General features: G+C 40.2%; 1 protein-coding gene across 6 annotated transcripts in view; it reads right to left on the bottom strand.

Annotated features, from left to right (window-relative positions):
* Positions 1–6,070: 6,070 nt before the first annotated feature.
* Positions 6,071–23,042, bottom strand: part of LOC149867631 (basic helix-loop-helix transcription factor scleraxis-like) — a 37,598-nt gene continuing 20,626 nt past the window's right edge. For all 6 annotated transcript variants that reach the window (XR_016442104.1, XR_016442102.1, XR_016442103.1 and 3 more), the window contains one exon: positions 6,071–6,946. Coding sequence is in view for 1 of the 6 variants with exons in the window: in XM_090045832.1 (XP_089901958.1) it covers positions 6,887–6,946 (60 nt within the window). In the remaining 5 variants the exon portion in view is untranslated. The remainder of the gene's footprint in view (positions 6,947–23,042) is intronic.

Raw genomic sequence — 23,042 nt, 5'->3', positions numbered from 1 at the left:
CCCTGGTGCTGCTTGCCAGCTGGCGCAGAGAGTGTGGGATGTGGGCGCAGCAGTGCTGGGAGTGGGAGCTATGCCCTGTTGCTGCTTGCCCCCTTCCACCTGGAGTGAGCTGCGCCTGCATCCCACTTCCCTGCCGACCCGGATGGGCAAGCGGCAGCGGGGCAGAGCCTGAGCACATCCTGCACCCCCCCTCCCCCGAGTAATGTGCTCCCCCCACCCCGACTGGGCAGCTTGCCTTAGTCCCAATCTCTCCCTCCCCCAACCCAAACACACCAGCTAGAGGCAGCTGTCAGCTGCCTGCTTAGTCTGTGGCTGAATCTCTGAATCAGCTGAATCTTTTTTCTGAAGCTTTTCCGAATCAATTTGGATGCTTTGACATCTAGGACATCTAAAGAAGGTATTATTTCGGAGCCATTTTGTATCCTCCTACTTCCTGCTTCTCTGAACAGCAATGTGGCACGACTGTCAGCTGGGGAGTTTGAATAAAGAGTCATTTGTCTGATCTGCGGCCCAGAATGGTTGTTCTGATAGTTTCTTTATATGGACTAGAGAAAAGGAGTGATGACTTCACATGTGTTTGGGGTGGAGGAGAAAAGATACCCAAGATATTTAACTATTTGGCATACTAAAGCAGCATTTTAATGTATTCAGTTGTAATTACACAGTAGACTTGGACATGTAAGCGCATTTTGTCCATGTGTTGTCCCCTGCTGCCTTTCTTGGAGAAAAGTTCTTGACTTTCATGCAGTATCATGCACGTGTACAATCCTCATGCATCCAGCAGGACTAAATATGGTTTATCATGAACCTACTGTGTGGGGAGGAGTCTGCGTGGTACTAGAATAGAAAGCAGCCATTGGGTCCTTTTGCAAAGACTGCTGACTGCCTCATTCTGGATGGCTAGAAAATGGGGTTTAGAAGTTGGCTTTTGGGAATTGGCTTGTAGGTAAAGTAGATGTGCATTAGAATAATGATCCAGGCAAGTGTTAACTGGTTTCTAAAAAGTCTGTCTGTGAAAGTTTCCTCAAGGCCCATTGTGTGACCGGCAAGCAGACACACAGGCTGGGAAATTAAAGACCTGTACCACACTGTTCCATAACATGAGATAAGGTGGCACCAGGTCACGGCACCTAAGTGCAGAGCACTTGTGATGTCTGGTTTTGGCAAGTGGACCAAATTAGTAGACCAGTAAAGAACCATATTAGGATGTGTGCATGTGATGGGTTTGTGAAACAAAGGAATATGCTGATAGAAGAGCACATGGACAGTGTGATAGGCACAGAGAACCCAATCGGCAATGCCCAAAGATGAAAAGTCATCAGGAGCAAAAGGATACAAAAGGAAGGATTTCAGAGCAGTAAAGAGTCCCTGAGAGAGGAACCTGACACCACCATGGACAGAGGGCAGACCACCAGCCCATCTCACCCACTCCACTGGGCGGGGGGTGGGACTCAGCCTCCAACCTCCAGGCTGCTGACATCTGACATTCAAGAAAGAACCTCAGGATGAAGCTCGCGTACTGGCCAGATGTACCTCCCCTCTGATGACCGCTCTAGGATTGGTAGATACAGAATTTTTTGCATTATTCTTATCTGCCATTACTATGTATCAATAAAATTTGCCTATTATCAAATAGAGAAAACTGCTGCAGGTGGAAGTGAAGATTTCTGCTTGCTGCCAGAGGTCAAAAGCTTCCAGCTTTTGAGGGTCTGAGGGTTTGGGTCTGCCTGGAACAAGGTATCTGGGTCGTAAATCTAGTGTGAACAATTCTCAGTATTCTGCTGGCAAGAGAGGTGATGAGGCTAGTGAGGATACAAGGGGTAGGATTCGGGCCTGATGGGACAGAATATGGTGGGCTGAATGGGGGAGGTTGTCACTATAAACAGTATCTTGATTTAAGTTCCCTTTCCCAGAACTTCCCCTCACTTATTATCTCTTCTCTGCAAAGCATGCTTTCCAGAAAAGCAGATCTGTCTGCGACTAACAGGCAGTTTTTATCACCTGTACTCATGGGGAGATGGCCACAAAGCTGGGAGGCTAGGAAGTGGAGGGTTTGCTGAGACTTCTTACACAGTAGCCTGGTCCTGCTTGCAGGGAGGGGTTGGAAGCATATCCATGTCCTGAGAGGTCAGGAACTACCTTTTATCATGCCTCCAAAGTTTCTCAGATGAGAACTTTTGTGCAGAATAATATTTCTTGTAGTGATCTCTCTGTTTGTTGAATTCCCCACACCCTTCTGAATTTGGGCCTAGATTGTTTTATGTGTGCTCCATACTTGTTTAGAGCTTGGTGTTCTTCATGAACTTTGGAGGGCATCTTTTGACATACAGTAGGGGTCAAAATGGTCTCAGACTTGTTCATTCTAATTTGCTAAATCAACTGAAAGCTAGTTGGATTCCTCTCAAGTTCTCTTTTTTGCTGGTGGCTGCTTAACTGGGGTTTTAAGTGGAGTGTTTGCTGCTATGAATGTTTTCAATGGTATGTATTCACCATTGAAATCATATCAGATGTAGTTGACATCTTGAATGTTTTTGGGTCCTTACTCCAGTTTGCCAGGGTAATTCTGAATCCCAAGCCTACTCCCCCACACAACTAGGATTCAATCAAATGAAAGTCAGTAAGGACAAGTGCAGAGTCTTGCACTCGTAACAGAATAATTGCATGTGTAAATAAATACAAACTGGATAATGATGGGCTAGCCGGCAGTGCTGCAGCAAAAGACCTAGGGATCACAGTGGGCCATAAACTGAATATGAGCCAGCAGTGTGCTCTTGTTGTAGAAAAGGCCAACAGCATACTGCTCTGATAGAAGCACCCCTTGTAAATCAAAGTTTGGTATTGACAAGGACTCACCTGGTTTTAGGCCCCTCGAGTCAAGGAAGACTTGAATGAGTTAGAAGGAGTTCAGCAGAGAATTAAAAAAACATTACAGACCTTGGAAAGGCCTTATGAGGAAAGAGGTGAAAAAACTGGGATTACTTAAGAAGGGCTTACTAAAGACTACTTTAGAAGAGGACTGAGGAGGGGAATTTATAAATCTGGTTACAAAGAGGATAAAGTGGTTATAAAGAGGATAGAGGTGAAAAGACTACTTACTTACTTACTGTCTTAAACTGCAGCAGGAGAAATTTAGGTTGGATATTAGAAATTACTGTCTCGCTACGAGGGTGGGTAAGTAATGGAAAAGGCTGCCTAGAGAAGTGGTAGAATCTCCATTTTTGGATGTTTTTAAGACAGACACCTGCCTGGGATAGTTTAATTCAGGGACAGTGCTGCCTTGAGCTGGGGCTTGGACTGGAAGGGACCTTATAAGAGATCTCCCAAGGATCCTCCCAGCCTTACAGTCCTATGATTCCATACATCTATGAAGGTAATCCAATTATTTTGAACCCACAATTCCCATTAAGTACTTACAGTATGTCTCTGATTTTTTGTCGCAAATAACCAAGTCAGGCTTGGTTTTATGAGGCTTCCTAATATGAATGCCACAGGTTTGTGGTGTCCTGGCTCTATTTATGTGAGCACTGTTCCCAGAGCATATGAAGATCTGCCTGCTGTCAGGAAGTACAGCCCTATTACAAGAATAGTTATTTCTCATTTTACATCTACATTTTGAAGAAATGGTGTCCTTTCTCTAGTTTCCCAACAGTCTCTCATAAATATTTCCTGTAGTGTTACTAGCTCCTTGTAAAATCTTATGCAGTCACTGATGGTCCCCATCCTTGAATCAGTTAATTTTTTTGTTGCAATGCTGGGCACTTACATATGTGTATCTTCTCTGACACACTGGAAGTCCAGTGTGTCAGAGCAGACAATTAATTGAGTCTGTGGAGCACACAAACTGACATGCCCATGCATTTGTATAAAAGGCAAAATGCATGTCAGAGCTAAGAAAATGGCAGCGATGCACTTTGCAACTAAAACATCTTTGATGTGTTTTAGTTCAAAAGCTCACTCATGACATTTTCTCAGTGCTGATGTGCATTTCACTGTTTATACAAATGTATGCAATGCAGCACCAGGTCCTTTTAAAGCACCTGGCATGCATGTGTGGATGCGCCTGCTGTGACTGATGTTCTGATACTAATTTTAAAGATTCGGAGCATTTAGATTCATGCTTGTATACCAAAGCAGTGCATGCTCTGCTAACAAGACGGATGGTTCTTCTAAGCCTAGATTCATTTGTTCTCTGGTAATAAAACTCCTCCCTGAGTAGCTTCCGATACTCATGGATTTGCATACTTTGCAAAATACCTCGTCTTTTGGCATCTCATCCTTTCTGCCTGTTGCTAGATGTTCTTGTAATCTCTGGTTGGTGTTTTGCCACATTGTGCACAGCTTTTCTATGTTCCCCTCCTATTAAGGTTCCTTCATTTTCATTGTGCATTGTTCTCATGCTGTGAATGTTGTCCAACCACTCTTTATATTACTTTACTGTGTCACTATTGTTTGATGCTGTATCTCTCTTGCTGCTAGCACATAAGTCACACTGTTCATGTTTTCTTGTGTCCTCAGCTCTTTTTATAATCAATTTCTAATAGGGATTTAAGAAACTGGCTTCAGGCTTCTATTATTGAGGTTCTTGTTATTGACCTGGAATAGCACATGGGTAAAAACATGATTGTAGAAGGAAGTCAGAACCAACTACTAAAAAGCTCAGATTTCCTGGAGTTGTCACCAAAGGACTTTAGGGCTAAGTATAGACAGTCAAAAAGTCTGAGGCTGAATCAGTTCAGTCTTTGCAGGTTAGTCTGAGCTGCAGAGATTGAACCAATAAGCAAATGAGCAGGCATTCACTTTTGATTCGGGAAATACAGCCGAATGCCTGCAGGCTGAAGCTAGAAGCCGGGGGTGCTAGGGCATGCCTACTAGCCACTGCCAAAGAGAATGGGAGAAAGAAGTCCTCCAAAGTTCTCCCTCCCTACTGGCACAGAGGGGGCATGGCCAGGCCCCAGTTGTGCTCTGCCTGGGCAGGGGGGAGGAGGGGGGCAGAGGCTTCCAGGCTGAGGAGGGGCTGGGTGGGGGAAAAATATTGGCATTGAATTCATAGAAGCTTGAAAAAAATTTTTTTTCTCTGAAGTGAGCATTCAACACAGCTCAGCTATGTGTTCACTTCCTTTTCCTGCTGCCCCCGAGGTCGCTGGGATTTGTAGTCCACAATCACAGCAGCAGGACTCTGCAGGGTTCCTCATCCCTTCCTCTTCCTGCTTTAAGGTGCCTCTGGGATTTTTAGTCCACAGTTGCAGCCAGCAGTAACTTCAGGAGGGCAGGGCAGCTCTGTAGTCAGCAGCAAGGGAATGTAACCCCACATCCCTGGCCCCAGCTGGCAGTAGAGGCAAGGAACAGGCAGCCCTGGGCTGTAAAGAATGCTGGGGGAATGTGACTTAATGTGAACTGGGAAGGGGCCTGGAACAGAAGTTTCATAAACTGGCTTGACATAAATCTGTTAAGTCTGATGTTACATTCAACCAGGTTTATCTTAAACCAGTTTCAGCCATTTTAAAAATGGTTTATGTGCACTGAACTTCTGTTCTTTTACAGGTTTAAATTAGTTTCTGATTACTTAAACCAGTTTATTGGTAACTTCTGTCCCTAGCCTAGAAGGACTTCTGTACAGTGTTGCATTGATACCTTTGTACTGGGTAGCCACAGAAACTGCTAGGTATCACCCCGTTTGTTCATTGTGACTGAAAAGCAATGCAATCAGAGCTCATTTGCATTTCAGCAACCTTAGATTTTGGGAGAACAAAATGTAAATCTTCATCTATATTTCACAGCTGATATCTATATCTAAAACTGTCTGAATGCTGCTAGACTTCAAATCTAGGTCTGATCTTTCCAGTTCAGGCCCATTTAAAAAAAAATGCACCAAATGTTAGGATTTTGCTGTATGGAAGTGAAAATGGGGGTGGGGGATGGGGAGGAGAATAATTTTATTTTAATTCTTCTGTAGCAGTGTTGAAAACCATGGAAGAGAAAATCATACAAAAACATCGCTTCAGCAGGAAATGGCTTTAGAAGCCAAGAAAAGTATGAAGTATAAAGAGAATGTTTGTTTAATGCAGGCATGTTATAAAATACCAGATAAAGTTGAGGCTCTTTTTATTTGCTACTATGAGGAATTAAATAGAAGATGAATGTAATTTCCGCTCACGTACACTTTGACTAGGTACAGATATAAAAAGTCGAAGGCAGAATTGATCTTACTTATCCAGTTTTCTGTAAGCAGCATAGTTTAGACTAGTAGGGAACAGGATACACATTTATCCTTTGAGGACCAGGTCCCACCATTTTTAAACCAGTCTGTGTGCTGAACATCCGGGCTGTTATGGGTATAGACCAGTTTCTGATCACTTACACTGGTAAACATGTAATGTCTGTACCAGACTTAAAGCTTCGGCTGTGGTTGATGGGAATGGTGTCAGTTGTGTATTTCTTAATGTTTATTATTTATTTATTTAATTTCCAGCCGCTTGTCACAAACCAGGTTTCCAATAACTTGCCACAATTAAGTGTTGTCAGAGGCTTCTGAGGTTACTATAGATAGTGACTTCAGTAGAACATCATTCATTATTAAAGCTGGTTGCAACATCGAAACCTCTACGTTGCCTAAGATGCAGTACAGTATATAATCTTCCCGCCCTGGAGAGTTTATCAAAAAAGTGCAAATGAAGCTTAATTGTAAAGATCTGGTGCACAGTCTCTGTGGGAAACAAAACATAATCCTCAGAGTTTGCCAGTAATTTATCAACAGCGCGCCCTGAAAGATTTTCACACTTCTCATTTGCAATGTAAAACTGCTTCCGCTGAAGTTCTGAAGCAAGATGTTGAGTCACAGCCATAACAGGCTGCCAGAGAGCACTTTGTCCCAGATGGGTGGTCATACTCAGGTTTGATCTTCTCTAGATATATCAGTCAAATCAAGTAACAAATAGTCTGTAGTGGTCTGAAAAAAGGGAAGCAAAACATGAGTGAAATGCTGCTAACCAAAAAATAGATACAGGCATTTTTTTTATAGATGCACGTTATTTTGAAAACAAGTTCAGTTGCAGCTGCAAAGTACTAGTTTTAGAGCCTAGTTTTCTCCTTGGCCTACTCTCTTTCCCACTGCTGTTCATAAACTGTCATTTCTCTGTTCTCTACCTGCATTTAGGCACTAATTAACCTAAACATTTGGAATTGTCTAAATCAGATATTATTAGCCATGGCTCAACTCAATGGCTGTGATTTTAGCTGGAGACAGTGCAATTATCTTCTTGCCTTAGTTAAACCATGGTTTAATATTTCTGTGTTCTGGCCTGTTTCCCAGACATAATTCAAAGGTAAGCCAAATTCTGTTAATTTCTTTCATACATACATGCATGCATCTCATCATGGGTCATCCACATATATAACAGCTCTGCAGAATCACGCCTTGTGATAGAAAATGAAGCATTCTTCATGAACAAATGCACTCAGATGTCTGCTTTGTTAGCTTTCTAGGCCTTTGAACAAAAATTGTATCTTCCTAGTTATTTCCAGGGAACAGAATACATTTTTTTGAAAGCACATAAATTACATCTCCACTGACAAGGTACAAACTCAATAACTTTTGTCCTGAGGTTAAATTGGGCTATAATGTGGGAAGGAAGAAATCTGGCTTGTACATTTTGCAGCAGTTGGCAGATTCTGGCATGCCTGCCCATGGACTATTAGTAGTATTTAAATATATAATGACAATATCCTTTTCCTTTTACTTTCCCTTCTTTCTGTTAAGGGGTATGTTGTTGGAAAGCTGCTTTTTGATATTGAGTTGTTAAAAGTTTATTAAGCTTTGCAAAAAATTAAAAAAAAATGCTTTAGGAAACAGGAAAAATGGAAGGAAAATAATGAGAAGTAGGAAAGAAAAGAGGAAATGGGGGGAGGGAGAAATAGGGTGAAAAAGACAGTATCATGTTTTCAGCTAGTTCATTGAGTATTCAGACTCAAGAAGTTAGGAAGCCCTCTTCTTAATACAGTGTCATTAAAGGTGAGGGAAATACTGTTTAGAAGCATTCACCCACATTAGCACAATACGATTACTGGATTTCACTGTTATTCCTCACTGAAGTTAGCTTTCCCATCAAACTTCTCTTTCTTCAGTGTTTGTAAAACTCATCTACAGGATCTCTCACTCTCTCTGGAAGTCTCATCATTTGACTACACTACTTACCCTTCTGCCCTGTCAGTGTGTATTAAAGAACGGCGATCCATTTTAACCCATAACACCATGAATTGCTATGGTGTGTGAAATTATTGACTAAAATAGAGAATAGTTATAACTGCTTTTGTGTTGCACTTTATGAATGACCACCTGGTTTTAACTTCTGCTCCTTCACAGATGGATTTAGAAATTGATAATCCAGTGAATGACAAGGGTAAAACTTGGAAGACTTGATCCTTCTGCCAAATGACCTGGTCCTCAACCAAACAGAATCCATTAATAAGAAAAAAACTTGATCCAGCAAGCCCAAGAATGTAATCCTGCCACTATTCAAAATGCCACTGAGATCAGAAATTCTGAACTGAATTAGGCATGTAGGACTATAGCCTAAAACGGGGCTATCTAACTGGTGGTCCACGTGCCACATCTAACCCACAAGTGGTTAGTGTGCAACCTACGGGTTCCTACCTGGCCACCGCTCCTGTTTTTGTTCCTTCTGCTACAGTGGTCAGGGTTTCTGAGGCAAAGCAGCACTGCGGGGCTGGGGAAGTCTTGAACGGTTGAAGTATGGGGGAGCTTTTGCAACCCGTATGATGGCAACGTCGGTGGGCTCATATGGCCCAGGCAGCGGGGATCCTGGGGAGCCCACATAGTGTGCATCTTTTGGGATCCTACATGGCTCGTGGCCCATACAGTATGCAGCCCAGAACCTGCAAGCAGTATGCCATGCAGCCTTCCCCCACCCTGGATTTGGACTACTCTGGTCTAAAATGCAAGCTAACTAGGAATATCACAATACCAATAATGGTATTACTTGTGATATTGGAATAATTTAAGCTACTCTTGCAAGTCCATGCCAAACTTGATACATTTCTACGTGCTAGTAACCTCTCCTGATGCCTTGATTTGTCACCAGGCATGTTTATATATGGATGAGGCACTTGGTCCCTTTCATAAAGTGTAAGAGTACCAATGAAGAAAAATCGAAGTCCAATACCATTCTTATAATTTTGGGGAGGGAGAAAAAATAGAGGCTCTTTTCAGGCACATGTCTCTTATTGGCAGCCAAAATTAGATACTGGGTCCTTTAAATGTATCCCCTGCTTTTAACCACAACATGGTTGAACGTGCATGAATATGAGGGTGGTGTAAACTTGTCTGTAGATTTCTACATCAGAATATAGCAACTGTTCTTAGACACCTTTTCTAAGTTTACCATTATAACCCAAATTTACAAAGATCTGTTTAAGCTTTTGCATGGAAATAAGATGGAAGATTAAAAGAATGGCTAATAATAAGTGCTAACTGTTTCCATTTTAGACTTTGACACAGAGATTAACATCTGCACACTGGGAAAACTTGCTTGTAGAATTTCCTTGAACTACTGAAGGTAGCATTTCCAAACTTTTAAGAATCAGACTTAAGAGTGATTAAGAGTTGAAGTCTGATAAACTTTACATACAGAAGACAGAATAATACATTTTTATTTATTAGTTTGTTTGTAACATTGGCCGAGCAGTTGTTCTGCCTACCTTGTTGATTTTTATGAGCTAATAATTGTTGAGTGAGATATGAAAATAATTGCACTTTGCATCCGTTTTGCCTTAAAAACTGTGGTTTAAGGAATTGGAAAGCATTAACATTTTTAGTCTGTAGTCATTCTTTGACTGTTTAGATGAAATAATAATAATAATAAACCCTACCATACTTAACACTAGTTAACAGAGGAAATGGATAATTGCAGAGGCCTGACTTCCTAAATGTATAAATGGTCTGGAATGATGGAAATGAAAATGTTGCCATCAGCATGTACAAGCAGGGGAAAATCTATTATTTGAAAAGTTATACAGCTTATCGTTAGCCAGGAAACATATAATGTAGAAAAAAACCTCTGAAGTAGTATGACAATAAAATGGACTTATTAATAACTGTTTAGGTGGACCTAAAAGTGCAAAGTTGAAATTTGGGATCTGAAGTGACCAAAAATTGCAGGGTAGTTGAAGAAAGGGATTTTGTTCAGATCATTTTTGTTTGTGGGTTTTTAATTCTCATGACAGATTATTAATAAAAAATTACCTTTCAGTTGCCCTCTACAATATGGTAGTTAGCTTTGTAACCCCTAGTAGCATTTTGTTATTCAAGAATAAACATGGGTGGTGGACTGGAAGATGGTTTTGTTTCTGTCTCTAAAATATCTTTTCCCCTTAGGTCTGTTTTGTGCACAGCCCAATAGCAAACCTTGTTAGCTAAGCAGCTGTATGCTGCCATCTGCTGTTAACAGTCATAATAATGTTTATCTTTAACCAACCTAAGTAGTCTAAAAGACCTATTTAAAATAGGGTTATTTACAACTACGACATGGAAGGAAACCCCTCAGTAATTGAGAGGGACAATAAACAAAGAGAAAGTAGTATTTTGGAAATAAGTATGAACTACAAAGAAAACTAATAGGGCAAGTGCTGTAAATCTTAATTGCATGTGAATATTATCAGTATGTAGTATGTGTATATTTTGTCCCATTCTAGAGAAGAAATCTTGAATAAAAGAAAATATTTCCTTATGACTGATATGCAATTTTTTGCCAGCACTTTGAAAACGAGAACAATCTGCAGCATTTTCCTTCTGTAAGATGTGCATAGTGAAATGGTCCTACAGATCTGAAAGCTAGCAATTGCGCAGCCCAAGGGAAAGTGTTGTGTGAATGTGTGCAGTAAGCAGTATCTAGTGCAAAAGGGACTCATTGGGGGAAAAATGACATTTTGTAATCCCTATGAACCTATTTAGCTTCACATGGTTGGAATGAATAATGTTTCTTATCACTTTTAACTCTGTTACTTAGTCCTTGGGACCACGTCTGCAAGGAATGGGGGCTTGTATGTATGCAGTAAACAAGCCATTGCCTAGGGAGAACACTTAAGCAAACATGTCCTCCCATGCTTTTAGGAAATCATTTTGAGAATCATTTTAAATGCGAAATCTGCTTTGGTTTTCGAGGTCACAGTAAGACATGCCACGAAAAAAGTATTTTTTTAGATGGAACAAAACTGATTTATAAGTTTCAATTTAATTGTAGAATTAAGTGCCAGTCTCTTTTGCTTTTGTCTGTATGACAAAACGCCACGCATTCAGTTACGGGCAAAGTGATCCTATAGTTTGATAATGAAAACGCAAGCCCCTGGTAAATGTTAAAATACTGGTATGATTAGGACATGATACATTCTTGTCGAAGCCCAAACATTGTGCTTCCTGCCGAGCGTAGGATGGGGCATAAAATTAGTCAGATCCCAGTTGGGCCATTTTATACGAAACGTATTTGTGGATGGTTTGCCATTTTATGATGCTATAAATTGGTGGAATGTATGCCACACAGCTATTTATGGTGTGACGTAATGTGTTGATCATGCCATATATGTAAAGTGTTTCAGGAGTATCAAAGTGAAAACATTTCGTGTCCTGAACTTGCTCTCTGATATTCTGGTGATCAACTATAAAGTATAAAGGTGTTTTGTTTGTTTGACATATTTAGAAGATGGATATCGTGCAGATTCTTTTAGTGATGTAGTAATATCAAACAAGTTGTGACAGTGACACTAGGAACAGATGTTGTTTCTCCCGGGACAAATGCAACATCTATTTGTAGCCTGAGTAGGCAAAATGGCACAAGCCCAAGCACCCATAAGTCTATCAAATCTCCTATGACCTTTAAGTCCTATTGATAAAGGCACATCTCTCTGGGAGCATCCAAAATATGTTTACATTTATTTCCTCTTCAGACTGGCCAGACACCTCTTGCTCTTTGTGTCCTTGCATTTCCCAGCCTGCCTGCTTACCACAATTGTCCTTATCCCCAGTTCAGTTCAGACTTTTAATTTCTACCAAACATCTTCCTCTTTTCCATCAAATTACAGTTCTTCTGTTTCTCTGAAGTTGTCATGTTAGGTTTAGCATTTTACTCTGGTTTTTATTTAGACCTTTTATCTTGATATTGTTGCATTACAAGTTGTTATGTATTCCAGCTGCATAAATATATGATTATATAGTATTTTCTAACCATGCCATTGTTGGTTTTTTGTTGTTCGGGATTCTAGATGGGATAGACAAATGGATTGGTTTACCCTTCCCTTACCTTAGAAGTGAGAGATCCGTGATGTCAAAAAGATCTAATGCTACCTTACTTTTGACTTGTTCAGGTGCCTTTTCATAGCACTCATATCTATCTCTGTCATCCAGTCCTCCTGATACTATAACATGTCTGATTCAATGTTTGGGCAAGTCTGGAGCACTGAACTAAGATGATAAAGCTTAAGAATGTCACACAGTCAATGGTAATCCATGCTTCTGACTTTTGCTACTTAACTATAGGAGCCAAGACTGTTCCTTGAAGCACTGGACAATGGCCTCAGGCATAGGATTAAATTGGAGTTTGCTGGTATGCCTACCAGTACTTGTAAGCCTTTCGAATCCCATGCTGGAGGGTGTTGATCTCAAGATTTGGGGTCAGGAAAGAATTGTCACCCCTTCCCCCAGTTCAGATTGATAAGGGCATAATTTTTTGCCTTTGCCTGTAATGCAGGGCATGATCCTCTTAAGATCACCTGTAGAAGGGTTGTAGTGTTGTTACTGTGATGGTTCAGAAAATGCACGAGAAGCAAGGATATGTCTGTGATATCTTTTATTGGACCAACTGTATAGTTGGGAGAGCAGTTGGACAATTTGTTAAGTCCAGGATTACTGCTGCATTGCAATTATATCTTAAATCAACCTGGGGTACATCTACATGAGATGTTTACTGTACAGTTGACTAATTAACTGCTCAGTAACCCTCTCAGCGTCAACATGTGTTCCCCTATTAGGGCGCATGAAACAAATAAATTCCACAGCATAAATACAAGTCTTTCCCCGATGAAGAGGTTTTGTGTGCCTGTGCAGCAGTGCAGATGTAGTCACTGATGGGACTGGCTGAGGCACAGGGGTGTTTCAGTGCGGAGCCTGTCAGCCAGCTAGCTCTGCTGAAGCACTCTTGTACCCAAGCCAGCCCCTCCTCAGCACACTGAGCTCTGTTGGAGCAGTCCCGGGCTGGCAGGCCAACCCCCTGTACCCCCTCCCAGCTGGGGCTGCTGTGACCCGGTTCAATGTGTTGCAGTCTAGGCACATATGTAAGCTGTGCACCTGGGAGCAATAAACTATGGAGCAATAAGCTCTGAGGTTTATTGCTGCGCATTAATGGCTTGTGTGGATGTGCCCCAGGAGATCAAAACTAACTGCAGAATGCAGTAGCTAGCCAATTAAAGAGGTATAATACCAGGAGCACAGGACATCTGTCCTTCAGGATTGTCCCTTTTTTTTTTTTTTGGTGAAGATTAAGTGCTAATTTTCTGGTCCATCAAAGTCTTAAATGGCTGGAGATCTGCCTGTTTCAGAACCTGCTTTTCACTCTGCCATATTGTGATACAATAGTCTGCACAAGTACCTGAGCTTGAGTTTGCTTGGTGTAGAAAAGAAGGACCTGTGTTCTTCCACTGATTCAAACTAGTTTTAAATATGAGGCATGCTGTATTACATAACTGTTTATCCAGGGTTTGAGGGAGTGTGAGTTGGTCTTCAACTTTGTTAGATTCAAGGCACATCTTGGAAAATGCTAACTCTTAGTTTTCACTCATTTTTGACTACAGAAATATAAGACAGCAATTCTTTTGCTACAAAGAATTCAGAAAGATCAGAGCAGATCAGAACATTTTTAAGAGTATAGAGTCCTATTTGAAATCATTAGATTTATTTTGTGAATTATGTTTGTACACCTAACATTGTTTGGCATCTTTAGATCACCCCTGACAGGCTCTTAAGGCACCCTGGCTGAGAATCCCTGTCCTAAATGGTAGAAATCTCATGCATGTACAATGGTAGAAATCTCATGCATGTACAAGATTCTCAGCATCTGCAACTGAAATTTTGTGGAACAAATTGTCAAATTTTGAAACATCAAATTCTAATATGTAGTCTTAATTCAGCATTAAAATTGAATATTGGTGCTTAATATGTCTTGTATCTGGATCCTGATCCAATTAGTGTCTCCTTGGGACATGTTATTAAGAATAACTTTACTAGACTGGGTGTGCTGAAGAAAGAAGATATGACTAGCTTAGCTTTTAATGGAAGAACATTGTGGAAAATGGAACAAAAACTACCTTATTTCTGCAAAAGCCGTATTTGCTTTTTGTTCTGTGTAACAGAAAATAGAGTTTTTGAGTCTGAAAACTTTCCCAATTCTCTACTGCGTGATGACATTCCCTATACTGGCCAGTTTTTGGTATTATAAAATATGGAGCCTCTGGATGCAGAAAAATATACAAAATAAATTCCTTGCATAGCTGTAAGCTGTTAGAACATAATAGGTGCTCTCCCATGTACTCTCCCTGGCATATCCTAATTTTTTTTACATTTTTAAATGGCACACCCAATTTATAGGTGACACAAAAAAATACAGGGCTGAAATATTAGTGAATGTGCAGTAAAATGTAGAGCTGCTATACTAAGCTGATACAATACCTTTGTTTGACTACTAAAAAAAAAGTCGTCATAAAACTACCAATAGATTGACTGACTGATTTTATAGGTTATTGTTAGGATGGTGGGTCTGTAAGTTGACATTAGTGACAAGGCACATTTCAGCCAGCTGTTAGTTAAACCTTCAGCTTAAAACTTGCTTAAGTGACAGAGTGTTTTATTGACAGAACAGTTTGCCAAGCATCTTTGGCAAAGCTGTCTTTTCCCTTAAAAACCTGTGTAAATCTCTTTAATGGTTTAAGAACAAAAGTGTGGAAAGTATCTGGCCAGACTTCTTTCACTTTCTTCTGTGTAAATCATCTTGCTTATGCACCCCCATAGCTGTTTCAAAATATGTTAGCCTTAATGACAGAACCATAGTAGAAAGAGTACTTGAACTTGTCATTTGTCTATAAAAAGTAAAGAACTTTCATATCTAGGAAGAATGATAGACTTTAGAGACAGGTCATCCTCTCCCACAAGTACATACCTGCACCAAAGTACTTCTGAGGACTCCTTAGCCTCCCCCCCCCCAAAAAAAAACAAAACAAAAAAAGAAAATGTAAAAACTAAATGATCAATTTGTAAAACATTGACAGTGAGCAAAGTCCTTATTTTACGTAATGCAGCACAAAATTGATATGCAGGACTTTTCCCCTCAGTCCTCTGATGAGTCTTAATACATTGATATTGATTTTAAAATGTAGGACCTGTGCTTCTGGAGTGCAGTTAATTTGTAAATTGGAAATTTCATTCATCTCTGTGGTGATTCAAAAATTCTTATAGAAATAAAGCTGACATTTACTGGGTTATGACAAAACATTTTTCTTTGTGCGTTTGTTAACTAAAAGAAAAAGAAACCAAAAATAAAACCATAACCATGTGCAGGTTATTCTCAGGGACCAAGTACAGACATTCAGGAGGTTAAATTGGGTTCAAAATGGCCGCCCGATTTAAATTTAGCTTGCCCCAGTGCCGAGCTTACACTTTACAGAGCCGATTTCAGTGACTAGCAATCAGTCGAAACGTGTAACTGAACAGAAGTTCTGTGCGCACAAATTGGTCTAAAAAACGCAGAACCCAGTTCAAGATAAACCTGGATCTATGTAATATCAGGGGTATTTGATTTAGGTCAGACTGGCACATGGAACTTCTGTCTACTTCCCCTACGCAGCCCAGGGCTACTCTTTTCATCCCCCACCCCCCGAGCCAGCGCTCTCAACCCCCATCCCACAAGCCACTGTCAGCATTCACTGCTGCCAGAGCCAAGAACACAAGTCCCAGTTGGGGGGGGAGTGGAGAAATGGGGGTGTAGGTTCACTAGAGGGGACCCCACCCTGCCCATGGGTTATATCTGCCCTCCCACTTGTAGGCTGCACCTGCCCACCCCCCGCAGACCTCTCATCCCCTCCAGCCTCCCAGCTAGCTGCCTCCCCCCAACTTACCTGGTACCGGGAAGCTATTTTAAAGCAATTTAACCTTCCCCTAATGCTATCAAATGTCTGTTCTTAAGGATACGGTAAATTCTGCCTCAGTGTAAGGGGCTATGTAAACTCCTGTGCATGTCTTATATCTCACTTAAATCCTTAACATAATTTTTTAGTGAGAGGGCTTAGTTCAGGATATCGTAGCATGGGTGAATGTCATCAAACTTCATTATGTTGATGGCCTGGAATGCACGTCCTAGTAATGATTTGCTAACTCAAATCTCCTAAAAATAGATGCATGCTATCATTTTTAAGATTTATGTATGAATAAATTAGAGGATGGCCACCTGAAATGCAAATCACTTACTTATGCATAGTCCTGCATCCTTGATGAACTTTGGATTACTTGAAAATATTTGAAAACATAAGTGACATTCAAGTGCACAGGTCTCATTTACAATTCAAAAGCCTTGCAAAGATCAAAGGAACTTGTTTAGTACTTCTTCCTGAAAACCCACCTACGTACTCATGTAATTTGAGACTTAGAGACATGCTGTCAGTGCATGTAGGTTACATGAATGAGGTTAATTAACTTCTATTATGTATATTTTCTTTTACTTATAATTAATATCACATCTAAAGGGGAAAAGCCACAGTTAAGGTGAATTTCAACTTTTATTGTAATTCACGCAGCCATTACTTTTTCTTTTTCCTTTCTTTTCATAGCTTTCTCAAATCCCATTCACACGAATTCTCAATAGTTAATTTTGACAGAGCCAGTTGTTTTTGTAGTAACTGGTTATTCATTTTAAAATTAGGAGCCTATAACGACTACAGCCTATAACTACTACTCCCATATTTCTTCCAAACGGATGCATTGTTTTCATATAACTAAAGGGAACTTCTCAATCTGGATCTGTTTGTAGGCTTCTGACATGACACTTTGCTGTCTTTTACCTCCTGCATTTATTTGCGCAAGTGCAAAGTGGGTACTAAGTACAACTGTTCTGATCATATTTATTTCACTTAGGTAGGAAGAAGGAAATAGACTCATTTTGTTTTGCTGGGTTTTTTTTCTAATCAGTCCTCTATTCTCTCTTTTCTTTCTTTCAACCTCCATTTGTGTTGAGAGTCATCATCTGGCAACTGGGACAATAACAAATGGAACATTTGGGTTTACCATCCAAACTGATGTATTTTAACTTACTGCTGTACAGAAGTCTATGGAAACTCTCCTGATTTGAACCAAGACCTTATCTGAGAGGGCATGCTGAATGTTTTTCTTTCCTTGGTAATCAATAGAAACTCAGCTTGCACAACTAGAGGGGTGAACTTTGGATAAACACCTATGCTGAACTTCAAACTGGGTCATGGACAGGGCTTTTCAAATCTCACCATCCAACAGGCAATGTACTCAGTTCAACAAGGGCATCTTCTAGCAAGTTTGCTCTGTCCCTGCATTCATTACTTCTCTTATGCTTGCTCGCGTGCGTGCTCTCTCTCTCTCTTCTTTCCCCTATAAGATTTACTAGGCCTACTAAGAGCATCTTTATGCAGCTTTCATTTTCTTGTGCTGGTTCCCCAGGGATGCCTTTATCCTTTGGATAAGCACAGGAAACTGCAATTTCCTTCTCCTGTTTGGTTTCCTCCCATGCTCTTTACTTCTGTTTGAAAATGTGGATGGCCAGGGAATTCAGAATTAAGACTGAAGTTGTAAATTCACCATGGTGCAACTATGGTAATATTGCCCTCCAAAGTGCCTAACAAAATGGGGGGGAATGTGTGCACACTGAACAATATGTATAAACACTCTTGGTGGAATTAAATATTTCTAAAAAGTATGTTTGGGAGGGCATTGTCTCTGGGAAAAATGTCTCTAAATCCAACATAGTTTACAAGTTGAAATACTGCACGAAGAAAAGTGGATGTTGGGTTTAGAATACAGTATTTGGTAACTAGGAAAAAAGTCTTTAGAAGTTCATCCTCTTTTTGTAACTTTTTCTGCCCCTATCTCAGTGTAGCCTATTTCTTAGTCTCTTCATCTTAAAGGGATTTTCTTAATAATAATCCAGTGGTGCAAACAATTTATCTTCAATCATAGCTAACGGAACAAAGGAAAGTTTTTATCTCAGCTTGTTTGTCCCACAAGAATAGAAACTTTCTGCTGTGGTCTCAGGAAAAAGATATTTGAATGACAAACTTTATACTGACCACAACGTTTCAAGAATCCTTAAAAAAAAAAAAAGAGGAAGAAGCAGAAAGAGCCTGAGAATCTTTGAATTATAAAGCTGAGTAAGGAGAGGTTTTCATCCTTATTTTATTTGTACTTTGGAGCTTTGGCTTCTGTAAAGAAAAAACATACCATTTGCTGCCAAATTTCAAACAGAATAAAAATAAACTGAGAGAGAAAACCAAGTCAGGCCTTTTAGAAAAAGTGAATGCAGGCTAAATGACATTCCTTTTACTGTGGACCAAACTCTGCCTTAATTACAAGGATGTTTACGGTCCAGAAAACTGCCATGTAAGTCATTCACGCTAAGATCACTGATCTTCTTGTGTCCTGTTGTAGCCTCACTTTTAATCCTCAAACTCTTCAGGCCTTTAAATGTAGTACACAGCAGATATAAGTGAAAGTGCTTTATTAAACTGTTTCTGTAGCTCTCTCTCTTGGTATCATATCAACCCCTTAATATTTACTGATGCATTGTACATTTTTGTGAGAATGAGGCTCCGTTCATAATGGAGACTCCATCTGCTCGATGCTGGTGGCATCCAGGAGAATGTTAAAGATCCTGTTGCAATATCTGAAGTGTAGTGGATAACTCTAGTATCTTGGCCAACACTCGTCTCAGTTCATAGCACTGTGGATTAACTGGCATTAACGCAAATGTTCACAGCTGCACATGGAATATTATAGAAAACATAATGGCTGCCGTGGCTTCCTTGCTTATGTGGTCCCAACTGCAAATGTGATTTGTTTTCTGATTATGAAAAGTGCTATTCAGATCTGAGTATAGAAAAACACAATGAGACAGTCCTACTTTTTCAGTTTTGTTGAACAAAATACTAGAAGGGATCTCCTGGGTCATCGTGTCCTGTTCTTCAGCAATTTTTAAAACAAGTTAAGTTGTTTCCTCTCACCACCCATTTTGAAAGTCCATGCCAGAACCTCAGTACTCTGATGGTTAGAAACCTCCTAATTTCCCAACATCATTAGTACATGGTAAGTTAATGCCCATTAGTTCTTGTGCCAATATTGTCTCTTAGATTTAAATAGTTTCTCTACCTCTTTGGTATTTATTGTCTCTATGTATTTAGAGAGAACAGTCATCTCCCCTCAGCTTTTTGCTAGGCTAAACGTGCCAGGTGTTTTAGTCTCATCTCACCAGATAGGCTCTCGTGGCTACTGGTCCTTCTTGCCCACTCCAAATTAATCTTTCTTGTCTATGAATCAATAGAACTATGCACAGGATTCTAGATGAGATCTGATTAGTGTCTTGTACAGTGGTTGTAATAGTTCCAGATGTGTTAGGAATGTATCTTACCTGTTACAGCCTATGACTGATTATGTCTTTTATTGTGGCCCCATCATATTAGTGGCTTACTCCTCCTATGTTTGATTAATCAACCCCGTGCTTAGCTGCTATGTTGCTACCAATTAATGATAGAATTATAGGTGACCAGAAGAAAACCTAGGTGTTGGTCCTGTGTACTTTTAACTATTAAATTCCATCTGATTTCTATTACTCCATTCCTAAAGGTCATCCAGTTCTTGGTGAAATACTCCTCTTCCCTGCAACTTTGTATCAGCAACCTATTTCATTAGTATACAGCTGTTTTTTTGTGTAGAGGACATTTTATGACAATTTTAAATGAGAGAGATCTTGTGATGAGACCAAGAGAAACTTCCCCCAGTAATCTCCCTTCCAGCCTTAATACTTCCCCTTTTAGTGCAACCTGTGGTCACCTTCTCTTTTGCTAGTTCTTTACATACTTTACAGTTCTAGTACTGATCCTCATATTTCCATCTTGCCTAATGCTTTCAGTGTGTTTCTGAATCAAATACTTTACTTGCATCCAAATATATTAAGATCTACTACATTTCATTTCCATTATAGTCAGGTTTTTAGTTTCCCAAGGTTAATCGCATCAAGCATTTTTTTTTTTTTAAATTTTGCTTCTACATTGGTTTCCATTCCTTACCTTACCCTCATTCTCATTAGCTGGCCTGCCCCACATTATGCTTCAATGTATGTATTGAAAGCTGAGACAAAGAATTTGCTTACATATTTTTCCTGTTTTAAATATCTCTGATCTCTAAACCATTCTCCTGATAGTAGTCTCACTTCTTTCTTTGTGCTCTTGAACCTGTTTGTTTAAATTTAAAAGATTTGTTTTAATGTCCTTTGCACTATCTAACTAGTTGCCTATATTTAACGAGTTGCACAGTTGCTGGCCCCAGCCTCCCCTACCCCATCCGGGGGTAACCCACTGCGTGCTGGAGTGCACATGGCACAGGCGTTCCCTGGGGACAAGAAGCAGTGGCACAAGGTGTGCTGCTGCTCCTTGTCCCCAGGGAAATAAACATCCATGCTCATTTGGATGTGCCCCTCATGCCCATGGTAGTGAAGAACCCCTTCTGCCAGGAAGGAGGCACAGCAGCAGAGCATAATTAATGCTACTTGAATACCTTTTGCCTCTTATGCTTATTTCAAAGCATGCCAATGCCATAGAAAATGGCTATCTTTCCCCATTCCTTTTCTCTCTCTGAACCTGCCATAATTTTGCAAGCATGCATGGTAGGTATATAGAAGCCTTGACTGACTCAAGAAAAAGCCATATCATACCACAGAGTCTTGCTACGTTCCCTTTACTGCTTGGGCAGCATTTCTGACCTAATTCATATTTTATTTGCTCCAGTTTGTGCCTCGGAATGAAAGGGGAAAAGTTGGGTTCTATTAAGAACCGAATGTTAAATTTGTTCCTTTGTTTTGTTGCCAGGTAAAATTTCACACCGTGAAATATGTATAGTTACATACTGCACAAAAGATGCCTCTTCATAACAAGAAGGTGAGCTACAAGGCAAAGGTCTGGTGACACAGTATAGGATTCAGTGTCAGGAGAACTGATTATTGGAACAGTTATTAATGAATGTTTTATTCCAAGCCTTTCTAAATGCTTACGTAGGCATATATACTTGCTATTGTGCTTCAGGACTAAGGGGATATCCTTTTATTTTATTTTATTTTTTTTCTTTGCTAGTAAAATATTTAAGGGGATGCTTGTAGCAGTTTAGATTTGAAATATTGCAGGCAGAGTCTCTGCTCCTACTGACTAATAAGATAACTATGTGAGCTATAGGAGGAACACTTCTCAAAACAGTAACATCCAACTGCTTGTGTTAGGGGAAATTACCAAATAAAACAAGCTCAAACTTTCTGCTTTTTCTTTATAAGGAAGCAAAACTAGATTTTTACCAGCCTGCACCTGAGACTTTCTTAACCTGTTTTCCTAAGCAGACAAAGCATTGCATTCTCAATGCACAAAAGCAAAATAAAATGGCATTGCCTAGAAAGAGTGTTATCCAGGCTAGTTTAAGACACTACACTTCTAGTTTAAGTTCATGCTGATGGCCACATTCTTGGAAAATCATAACACTTGAATTTAAATTAAAAAAAAAATCCTAGTTGTGAAAAAAAGCTTGAAAATGCGATCGAAATATAATTGATTCAGTGATGCCGCCTGAATCTGCAGGTAGCCTCCAGCAATCATTCAGGGTTCTGAACTGCATCATTGGTAATTACAAATCCTGTTGCCCTGGGAAGTCCAGGCCAACACCCAGATCAGCAAAACTGTGAGAGATGAGACTTTTCAAGCTGTTTCATAGTTCAGGTGAGTGGGATGGTGTTACTTCCTTCAGGATGAACCCCAGCTTAGGTCTGTGGTAGGCAGAGGTGTTCTAGTGAAGTCCCTGCCTGCCCAAAGAAGACTAATGGTGGGCCCCTTTCCAACCCAGCAGACAGCTTTTTTTATGGTTAGGGCCATAAGATGCATGCAGTCACTGTGGGGGACTCTGCCTAAGGGTTCCAGTTACCTGAATTTAACTCTAAGGGAGAATTGGGGAAAAGTAGGGCTACTACTAACTGAATTTGCCCTCTAGCAGGTTTGGCAAAGTGGATCCACATTATGCCAAGAGTGAGTGATCGTGCTCTTGCTTAATTCAACATATACCTACAGTACACAGAGATGTAGCTAAGCCTATTGCCAGTACACAGTGGGTGTGTCTACATGTGCATTTACTGAACAGTAACTTGCTGTGAATATGTGGGTTTAGGCCAGCATCTATATGTGCAGGTATTAAAGTGCAGTAATGCTACATGTGGACCAATTTGGGACTGAAGTTAGTCCCAAGTCAGGCCACACACGCACAGTGTTACTGTGTAGTAAGGTGTCTACATGTGTGTTACAGTGCAGTAACTAATTGGGCATCGCTTTGATACCTGCATGATGCAACTATCACATTTCTGCCCAAGTCGGCATAAGTTGCCATATTTACTGAGCAGTATGGGCACATATGTGTAGATGCTGCCTGTACTGCATAGTAATTTAGGTTACTGCACAGTGGGCGCGTCTACGTGTGCACATTTACTGGGATGATATCAACCTGGCTCTGTATGCCACTACTGTTAGGTCTGCATCTGGGTTGTCATGATATCATTTGTCCATAATATTTAACTAAATTTTGTATTTAAAGAGGTGATTTCTTTTTAGAGAGACGGATATATGAACGAGTATCTGGTATCGCCTTAAAATAGTAACATTTTTAATCGTATAAACAATAACAAAATGAAATAAACTGCTTTGTAAATTCCCATTTCATTTCCCACATG

Source organism: Crocodylus siamensis, chromosome 4 (assembly GCF_052110815.1).
Source record: "Crocodylus siamensis isolate JL-2025a chromosome 4, ASM5211081v1, whole genome shotgun sequence".
Taxonomy (NCBI): Eukaryota; Metazoa; Chordata; order Crocodylia; family Crocodylidae; genus Crocodylus; species Crocodylus siamensis.
The sequence above is the reverse complement of the archived record's forward strand: the minus strand, read 5'-3'. Positions and strand labels throughout refer to the sequence as shown.